We start from the raw sequence: 10,585 nt of genomic DNA, 5'->3' as shown, positions 1-10,585 counted from the left end.
TGCAAAATAAATTCTCTGAAAAAGTAATACCACTCTCCTCTTTTTTACTACCCAGGTCTCTAATCTTCTTGCTGCTTTTGAAAGAATGTGTCATTAGTGTTTAGAGGCCACAGGAATGCCTGAGTACCAGAGCTGATATTTTCATTCCTTGAAATCTGAACAAAGAAGCTTTGACTTGAAGGTCAGTAACCCCTTTAATGACTGTGTCGCTAGGCCCCGTTGATCTATGCAATGAACCTCAACATGTCTGAACAAGATATGGGCAGTTCCAATAACTGCTACATTGAAGGAGACAAAACAAGCCGGCATCCCATGCGCCTGAAAAGAAAACTTTTTGAGGACTCAGTGTCGTCCTATTCCAGCAGGGCCATTGTTTCGCAATATCTGGACAAAGCTACCAAGAAAAGTAATTCAACAGATCAAGAGTTTTTCTTAGCAAGGAGTCTGCCCCATTCCACCACTGATTCATTTCAGGAGGACAGAAGCAGCAACTGCTCCAAAGACAGTGTACACGACCTCGGCTCACCTTTCAGTCAGCATCATGCTATGAACAGCAGTGAAGGGGATCGACTGCTTGACAAACACTTGCAAGCTAAGAGGGCAAGAGTAGAGAACATTATCCGAGGAATGAGTAGTTCTCCAAACACCATCCTTCCCAACAATGAGCTTGAGAGGGACTGCAGCCAATGGCATGCAAGTTTGAGAGACAAATACAAAGAGAATAAACGAAAGCAGAGACTTCCACAACAGCAGCAAAAGCAGGAGGAGAACCCCAGGAAACTTCCCAAACTAACTTCATTCCTGAAGAAACACAGGCGAGAGGAGTGCCATAGATTGAAGCAGCAGCTGCAGGACATGCAGGGAAAGCTCCTTGAACTTGAAGAAAAGTTTTTCCAGGTATACGATGCCAGTGAATCAGAACAAGAAGACCAAGAGGACACATCAGACTCCAGCTTCCACTTGGTTGGCACTGGCTGTAGTGTAGAAAATGAAGAAAATACTCCAGAAAGACACCTTTCAGACATGGACCAAGGTCTTTCTATTGACTATGTTCAATCATTTAGCCAAGAGGAAGAACAGAAAACAGGAAAGGACGCAAACAAACATCAAGATATAGACAGAAAATTCACCAATCACAATCATTTTGCTTTCTCTCTTGTTGAGGGTGGATATCTTGCAGAGTCCCTTAAATATGAATTAACCAATGCAGTGGCTCACATTGTAGACTCAGCGGTGCAGTTGTTCTCTGTGAAACATTCAAGCATCTCTTCCCGATCATTTCAAAGCTTGCCAGCCTCTCAGCCCGAGAGTGTTACACATCACGAGAATACAAACTTAAGGACAGCCAGTCATGCGTTTCAGTGTCATCAAGATTCAATGATGATGCACAGATATTTTGACAACTCGCAAAACCCTCATACCTTCGACATTCAGGATCAGACGGAGGCACTACCACTGGTGGTTAGAAAATCATCCCAAAACCAACCTAGCATTGTTAGCCCAGTTATTAAACAAGCCTCTCACATGCCGCATACCAAGACACCTTTAACATTAGCTCTGGGCTCCCAGATGCCTCTAGCTGAATTGTCTGAACCTCTATTGAGATATGACATGCACAATGACATAGGACATAGCCTCTCGGCTACTACGAAGAACACTTCTTCTTCTGAATCAAGACGCCTTTCATGGGACACAGTCAAACTGAGGTCAAAGGTTACGTCACATCATACGGCAAATCAGTCCTACCCACACTTTCATCAAAATCCAGCAGAGAATCTCTGTCTTTCTCGCATCAAGTCTGAATGTGGAGAGCTGCATTCCATGACAGATGTCACTCCATACAAATCAGTTAACATATCCTTTCTAAGTGTTACTTTGTAAACTTGCAGAATATTGCAGTTCCAAAGTCAGATGTAACAAGTGTTAGACACAGAGTAAAGTTCCTTCTCAATGCACTTAAACTTCAACTTCAGAAGACCACCTCCTTCTGCACTTGTATGAGATTCCCATTCCTTCCCCATTGCCTCTGCATCCCTGAGGGCTCTCTGAATGATACTGCCAGTTCAGTTGTAATGTTTCTAAAGTGTTGTTGCCTCGTAAACAACCAGGAACTGAATTAGACTACTTGAAATTCACTTCAATTAAGCTGAGAGATAGAGACTTTCATCTTTAGCTGTGTAAATTCAAGCTCAAGCACAAGATACTTGACATGATTTGGCCAATCCACCCCTCTCTTGAGCCAACATACACAATCCCCAACTGAGTTGCATGAATAATGAAATAATAATACTAGCATTTATATACCACCTTATTGCATTGAAGTTCTATACAATGATTTAAGTACAACATTGGATTTCACATCGCTGAGTGGTCTGAAACTGACTCAAAAACAATAACTTGCATTTGGAACCTTTAGTGTTATTAAAGGTCCCAAACGGCTTCACAGGAGTGTTATCAGACAAAAAATTGACACCAAGCCCAATAAGAAGATATTAGGACAGAGGGGAAATGTTTGGTCAAAGAGGTTTTAAGGAATGTCTTAAAGGAAGAGAGAGAAGAAGGAGCTCAAGAGATTTAGGGAGGGAATTCCAGTGCTGAGGGTCTAGACAGCTGAAGGCACGGCTGCCAATGTTTCCTGAGAGATGTGGAAGGGCAGCCCAGGTTGACCTTCCATCCACTGTGGGGAAACAGCTGGATGTTTCTGAGACCAACCTACCACAACAAGGCTGAGTTCTGGAAGTTAACAAAAAAGAGGGTGGCGGGTATGAATGGATATCTCACCACTCCATGGTACAACTCCGGCATTATATAAGGGAGATTGTCCACTTTCGGTGCTCCTCACAAATACAAGAAATTAAGCACCTCAGCCAGTGACTCTCTATCCATTAAAATTAATGGACAGAAAATCCTGGGCTAGAGTAGGCAGTTTTATCTGATGGAAGATGAAAGGTTTGGGCCAGTCTGATCTTCCAGCAGCTTCCCTTTCCTTTGATGTATCCCTAAAGGGAATATTTTGGAAGCCAAATCTTTCCTTCATTTACAAATGCAAATTTAATGATGTAGATCGTATCAAAATACCTGACCACATTACTGGTGCTTGAGATCGTGACAAAAATGATGTACTGTTCATTTGGCTTTACAACGACCCGAAAGTGAAAACGTGATTTGTAAAACACTTTTCCATAGAAACAATGGCCCTTTAATTACACAGTCAATAATGAGAGGAATGAAAATCATCAGAAGGAATATGTTATGAGGGCTCAGAAATAGATGATCTTTAACAGTTGGAGCAACACAAGCAACAGATTTTCAAACGTGTGATCCCAGTCACATTTTAGCCTTAAACCCATGCAGAATTCAATATAAGAACTGGTTATGTTGGTCTTACTTTAGTAAGGCATTTGACAAGGTCCCACATGGTAAACTGGTCAGTAAAATGAAAGCCCATGGAATACAGGGGAATGTGGCAGGTTGGATCCATAATTGGCTCAGGACCAGGAAACAAAGGGTAGTAGTCAATGGATGTTTTTGTGAATAGAATGCTGTTTCCGGTGGCATTTCACAGGGTTCAGTGTTGGGTCCCTTTCTGTTTGTGGTATATATATTAATGATTTGGACTTAAATGTGGGAGGCATGATTGCAAACTTTGCCGATGACACAAAACTTGGCCGTGTAGTTGTTAGTGAAGAGGATAGCCTTAGACTCCAGAAAGATATCAATGGTTTGGTTGAGTGGGCAGAAAAGTGGCAAATGGAATTCAGTCCAGAAAAGTGTGAGGTAATGCATTTGGAGAGGGCAAATAAAGCAAGGGAATACACAATTAAATAGGAGGATATTGAGAGGGGTAGAAGTGAGAGACCTTGGAGTGCATTGTTCACAGGTCCCTGAAGATAGCAGGAGAGGAATGCTTTCCTTTAGTAGCTGAGGTATAGAATTCAAAAGCAGGGATATAATGCTGGAACTGTATAAAACGCTGGTTAGGCCACAGTTGGAGTATTGCATGCAGTTCTGGTCACCACATTACAGAAAGGATATAATTGCTCTGGAGAGAGTACAGAGGAGATTTACAAGAATGTTGCCAGGGCTCGAAAGTTGTAGCTGTGAGGAAAGATTGGATAGGCTAGGGTTGTTTTCCTTAGAACGGAAGAGTCTGATCGGTGACTTAATACAGGTGTACAAAATTATGAGGGGCCTAGATAGAGTAGACAGGAAGGACCTGTTTTCCCTAGCAGAGAGGTCAATTACCAGGGGGCACAGATTTAAGGTGATTGGTAGAAGGATGAGAGGGGACATGAGGAAGAACTTTTCCAGAGAGTGGTGGGAGTCTGGAAGTCACTGCCAGGAATGGTGGTGGAGGCAGAAACCCTCAATTCTTTTGAAAGATACCTGGATATGCACCTGAAGTGTTGTAACCTGCAAGGCTATGGACCAGGTGCTGGAAGGTGGGATTAGATTGGGTGGCTAGTTTTTTCCCAGCTGGCATGGACACGATGGGCTGAATGGACTCCTTCTGCGCTGTAATTTTTCTATGGTTCTATGGTTTCTATAAAAATCAGGTAAGACACAACAGCCCAGAAATTGGATGGTGCCAGAATCAGGAGTGATCCCACTGCAGCGCACACGTCTCTTGAAGTTGGTGTCAGGATCGTAATGAGTTGATCTGCTGGTCTCTGTAGGACAGTGCCAGTAAGCTGAGGCTGCCAGTCATGGTCCCAGAAGCAGCTTATCGGTTACGGTGAGGAAGGGGAGGATTGAAGGAGGGCTTGGGGAGGAGCAAATCCACATTGGTGAAACAGAACGTACAACAAACTTGCATTACATCAATTAGAGACTTTTACAATGCACACAACTAATTAAATGAAAAATTGTGATCACTTGATATGCTCCCAGAAGAATACAACTATTGGGGGGTGAGCAAACCTTTCATGCAACGGGAGTTTAATGCAGTGCCCTTTATACATACTTTCCATCCACCTTGATCTCCACCTCCAAGAACATTACTACCCCACCTCCACCCCCACACCACTCTTCGCCCCAAGCCCTAGGAACAGAAAACAAAAGCAATGAAACATTAAGAGATAGGAAAGAAGAGCAACTTAATACAGAAACCAATTAATTCTCAACAAAATTGGACTGTCTTTTGTTTTCTTGCTTGCTTAATATGTAAATGGGTCTTTTTTAATTAAGGTGGATTAGGGAACAGTAAATGATTGGAGTGCATTGATTTGAATAAAGTTTAGTGATACTCAAGGAGAGCTGAGTAGCTCCCAGCCTTTCATTACCACTCACTTCTCCAGGCCCACTGTTGTTCCAGAGAGTTTCTGATGTTAATGCAGACAATATCCACTCGCTCCCAGCTGCTTACATCCTCTTACATGCTTGATCACAGAAAAGTAATTTAAAAACATAAGCAGATGCATTTCCCTTTATTTTATTAGGCAAGTGTGCCTTTCAAATTATAATTTAATTTCAGTTGTAGTATGCAGCATCACACTAAAGGTCAAAAAAAATCTGACTTTAGCCCATCTTTTTTAAAAATTCTTTCATGGATATGGGCATTGCTGGCAAGGCCAGAATTTGTTGCCCACTCCTAATTGTCCTTGACAACTGATTGGTGTGCTTTCAGAGGGCAGTTAAGAGTCAACCATATTGCTGTGGATCTGGAGTCACATGTAGGCCAGACCAGGTAAGGACAGCAGATTTCCTTCCCTAAAGGACATTAGTGAACCAGACGTGTTTTTAACAACAATCAATGATAGTTTCATGATACCATTACTGGGACTAGCTGTCATTCCAGATTTTTATTAATTAATTGAATTTAAATTCCACCAGCTGCCATGGTGGAATTTGAATCCATGCCCCAGGGCATTAGCCTGGGCCTCTGGGTTACTAGTTCAGTGGCATTACCACAATGTCACCATCTCTCCTTGGCGAGGTGAGAGCAGCCAGTCAACTGTGGTTTCTTCAAAAGCTGAGTATTCAGCGAGCAAAGTGAATGGGGAGTGTGACTGCAATGGTCACATGTGGACCGGAAATACCTGAGGTGAATTCTAAAATTCCAATATGTAGTCAGGCATCCAGTCATTGAAATCTGAAAGAGATGGGTAGAGTGAGAGGTAGCTGGAGAAACAGATATAGAGAATCATAGAGACTTGATAGAGACATCGAGCATGAGGTGATAGCCAAAGTTCTACTTTTTTCATTCCGTACACCATCAACATTCTATGTTAGCAATCTGTCGAGATTGTAATTATGCTGAAGTTTTTACTTTTCATGACAAAGAAATACGCCAGATGGACAAGAGGCATGTGTTTGTATGTGTGGCTGTACATATTTTATTTTTAGAAATATAATTTATATATAAAATGTGTGTGTGTGTGTATGTGAGCGAGAGAGAGAGAACATACAGATTGAGCATCTTTTATAAGCTCAGAGCATTATATTTTTAATTCTGATTTGTCAGTATCCTGTGATGCAGAAGTACTCCGAATCGACTGTGGTTGGAATTCCTCTATTAGAATTTACTACTGCACTGTTTTAGCAGTGCATACTGCTTATTTGTATCACGCCCTTATGACATCACCAGTGTGTGAATGCTCAAGTATTTCCAATACACTTCACAGAAACAAGTAAAGTGAACTCACCACATTTGATCTCAAGGTAATGTGGAACAGCTTGTGCCCAATTGCCTTGCCTGATGCTTATATTCTCACCTGTAATACAAACTTCCCCTCCTACTGACTCAAAATACTGCAACAGATGTCCTTCTAAGCATCAAGTTTTATAATATAGGGTGAGGAGTCTACAGCATCTTCGGGCAGTATAGCAATTTAGCATATGACTCCGACATTGTTGAGCCCTGTGTGAATCCAGCCCAGTGTGAAGAAATTGAGGTGCCCCTCTCCCTGCTGGCAGTAAGTGCAAACCTGTCGGGTATTACCATTTGGAGTGAGGGTCACTCATTTTGTTTTATTAAGATGTGACCATAGTTCGATGTAACTTTTCTTGCATTACCACAGTGATTACACTTAGTACTTTGTTGGCTGTAACGCGCTTTGTGACGTCCTGAGTTTCTGAAAGGCACGATGAGGCGACTAGCATAGATGCATTCAAGGGAAATTGGATAAGTATATGCAGTAGAAAGGAATAAAAGGTTACACTGTTGAGCTGAGATGATTTGGGGTGGCAGGAAGCTCGTGTGGAGCATAAAAGCCAGCACATACTTGATGGGCCGAATGGCCTGTTCTTGTGCTGCATAATTCTATTTAATAAATGCAAGTTCCAATGGGTGATTTTTTTTTTTAAACACTGCTATAGCTCTGAGCTCTACCCAACAGATCTGTGGCAGGCAAAGTCCTGTGATTTTCTGTCCCTTCGTTTTAACGGGAAACCGGAAGGAATGTGCCTGCAATTTTTCCGACCTGCTTTCCTGGCAGGACAAGGCTCACACTGGGAACACACATTCAGGAAATTTGCTCTCATCTTAAACAGGTTCTCAGCCTGTTTCGCCCGTCATGATTATAAATCTCACTACTAGAATTTCCCTGCTGACGATGGCTCTGTGCAAGGGGTCCAAATCAGTGGTTCTCAAATTTTTTCATCTGCGGACCACTGAGGTGGAGCAAAAGACCCCAGGGACCACCTACCGGTCCTATGCCAGCTGCTTTCATTTGTCACCACAAGAAAACTCATCAGAATTAATGGGAAGAATGTGTTGCTTTTGATGAGACACCAATGAGGTGATGTCTGGTTCCAGGCTGGAGAACTTCAGTCTCATGTCGGGCTTCACGTTCAGCCGGTTCTTCCTGTTTGTTTTCAGCTCCACAAGTGCTGAAAGTCTGATCTCTCAGTTGTATGTTGTTGGGAATGGCAGCAGGTGCTTCAGAGCTGCGTCAGCGAATCCAGGATACTCAGACCATATGTGGAGCCAAAAGTCCGTCAAACTTTTCTTGCCAAATACCAGCTTCAGTAACCCACCTGGTGCAAGCTCCATAAGATAGTCCACCTCTTTTGATGGAAGCTTGACATCACTCTCTTCAATGCAGCTTATGTTTGCGAATGGATTTCTGATCCACTCAAATCCTGCCTCTGGTTCTGGGAATTATTTCCCAAATTGCTCATGGAGTGCCCCTGTACGTGTACTTTGAAGTCTTCAACAATCTGCCATCAATTTCTTCCTCAGACATGAGCAGGAGCAGAGTTGTGCAAGAGTCAGATTCTCAGCAGTTGAGGTGGCCACGCCACAGCTCCATCTTCATATGTGAAGCTTTTACTTTGTCCTGGATATTCTCCTCACAAGTCAAGATTCAGCCCGTTCAAGATGCTGAAAATATCGGCAAAGTATGCTAGTTGAGCAAGCCATGAGAAACTATGCATGTGGTCCGAGACGGCACACCCTCGACAGTCAGTGTTGTGCAGGTAGATTTTGACCTGCTCGCACAGTTCAAAGCGGCCCTGCGACAACCAGCAAACTTCAGTATGGGAAAGGAGTTTCATGTGTTCACTCCCATCTCTTCACACAGGGCTTCATAAATATGCACGTTCAGAGGGCGCCCTTTGAAAAAGTTTACAATTTTTACTGCCTCATCCAGACTGTTTTAAGGCCAGTGGGCATCTTCTTTAGCGAATTGTTCATGATGAATGCTACAGTGTGTTGCTGCCACCAATGCTGCAAATGCTTGGACGTGTGCAAATGGGCCCTTCACCATGCCAGTCATTGCTGAAGCGCCTTTGGTACAAATACCAACACATTCAGCCCAATCCACTTTATTTTTCACATTAAAATTGTTCAGTATCTCGAAAATGGCTTCTCCTGTCTTTTGTTAGTTAGAGATGGGCAGGACAAAAATTTGTCATGTACTTCCCTGAATATTCATATCTGACAAACACATCGCTCACTATATCGGTAGACTCAGAAAGTTGGAGAGAAGTACTGGCTCTTGATGCAGGCGTGACAACAGCTGGTATTCCATATTTTCAGCCATAAATGTTATCCGATGCTGAATATTATTCGAAAGGGGCACCTTGTCAATAGTATTCTTTGCCTTTTCCCCAAGCCTGATGTTTTACAACAGGCTTGATCAAGTTCTCTGGTAATGGTCTTTCCCAGTCTTTGCTACCAGCAGTGATACCTTGTATAAAGCCTTTGTAGCGTTAGCATTTTCCCCACCAGTAGCAATAAAATGCATTGTGTTCTTAAAGAAACTCATGGGGCAATGTATTTCTTGTATTTGCATTCAAAATGCCGTTTAAGCTTAGAGGGTTTCCTTGCTTCATTAGCCAAAGTTTACATAACACAAAACACAGTGAGGGTTGGGATCTTCTTTATTGCCCGTCCAAAAAAATCCCATTTTCAAGTAGTCACTGTTAAATTTCCTTTTTACTTCACTCTTGCTATTTTGGTTACTCTTATTGTTATTTTGGTTTTGTTTTGCAATAATTTTGTTAACAATCTCTTCACTGTTCTTCTTGAACCCCCAACTAGGCTATTCATTCACATCAAACAAACCTTCTGCTTCATTGTACATTGCACTTGTCATGTTTACTGCTATTAGAATCAAAGTGTCGTGGTTGTTGTTCGCAAATCACCTCACTCACATTGTCACCACTATTTTGCACCTTCTCGCACACACCACATCACAAACCTTGCTGGATTTGTGCTTCAGAGTACCAGACTTAAGCCAATGATCCATATAAACTCTTTGAATGCTGAGTTTTTTTAGAAACATGTTTTGAAAAGTTTCAAACAGTGATGTTCCAGTTGTAGCAGTCAAAACGTTATTTTTGCACAAACATTTATTACTGTCAAAGCACAGTCAAAAACCAGAACATCGACTAACGTGGCCGACTAGACGCGCCGGTGCCATGGGCATGTTTTCTGAGCCGTGGCGAGGCCATCTGAGAGAACAGGCCAGACTCGTCACTAGGTGACATCACACAATCCAACAGGCTATAACGTATACGCTGACGGAAAGTATAAATATTGCACATTTTTTGCTACTAAATGTAATAAATTTACGTGCATTAATTTTTGTTTTGCCTGATGGCTGGCACGGACACAATGGGCCGAAGGGCCTTTTCTGTGCTGTATAACTCTATGCCTCTATGATATAATAAGTATATTATTAATTCATGCCAGTAACCAAAGCATAGACATTTTCATATTATGAAGATTAATGCAAGAGAACACGTTTATTTGAACATTCTAATGTGTTAAAAAATCATCACAATCTTTTTCTAAGAAAATAATACTTACCTCACATTTATATTAATCAAACAAAATCAAATATTAATCAAACAAAATCAGCAGTAACATAAATCTAGTTTATAAAATGACATAGTTGCTGCTCGCACATATGGTGTCTCGGGCCGTGCATGCGGGAACCAGTTTGGTTGTGTGACATCACCCGAGTGGTGGGGATGAGGGTTCTGCCCTGTTCTGTCATATGGCTTGGTCATGGCATTGCGCGTCAGTGAGCTACATTTTGGACCAGCTCGCAGACCACTTGGAGGACCCTTGCGAACCGGTGGTCCGCGTCCACACTTTGATAACCAATGTTCTAAATGAAATAAATCTCCAATCCTT

The 10,585-nt window shown here is 42.2% G+C and overlaps 1 protein-coding gene across 1 annotated transcript in view; it reads left to right on the top strand.

Annotated features, from left to right (window-relative positions):
• The first annotated feature begins 231 nt into the window (after nucleotides 1-231).
• LOC137373437 (prospero homeobox protein 1-like) overlaps nucleotides 232-10,585 on the top strand; it is a 48,628-nt gene continuing 38,274 nt past the window's right edge. Inside the window, exon 1 of the mRNA XM_068038260.1 lies at nucleotides 232-1,869. Within this exon, the coding sequence (XP_067894361.1) occupies nucleotides 232-1,869 (1,638 nt within the window). The remainder of the gene's footprint in view (nucleotides 1,870-10,585) is intronic.

Source organism: Heterodontus francisci, chromosome 9, assembly GCF_036365525.1.
Source record: "Heterodontus francisci isolate sHetFra1 chromosome 9, sHetFra1.hap1, whole genome shotgun sequence".
NCBI classification, from domain to species: domain Eukaryota; kingdom Metazoa; phylum Chordata; class Chondrichthyes; order Heterodontiformes; family Heterodontidae; genus Heterodontus; species Heterodontus francisci.
This window is presented reverse-complemented; position numbering and strand designations above follow the sequence as displayed.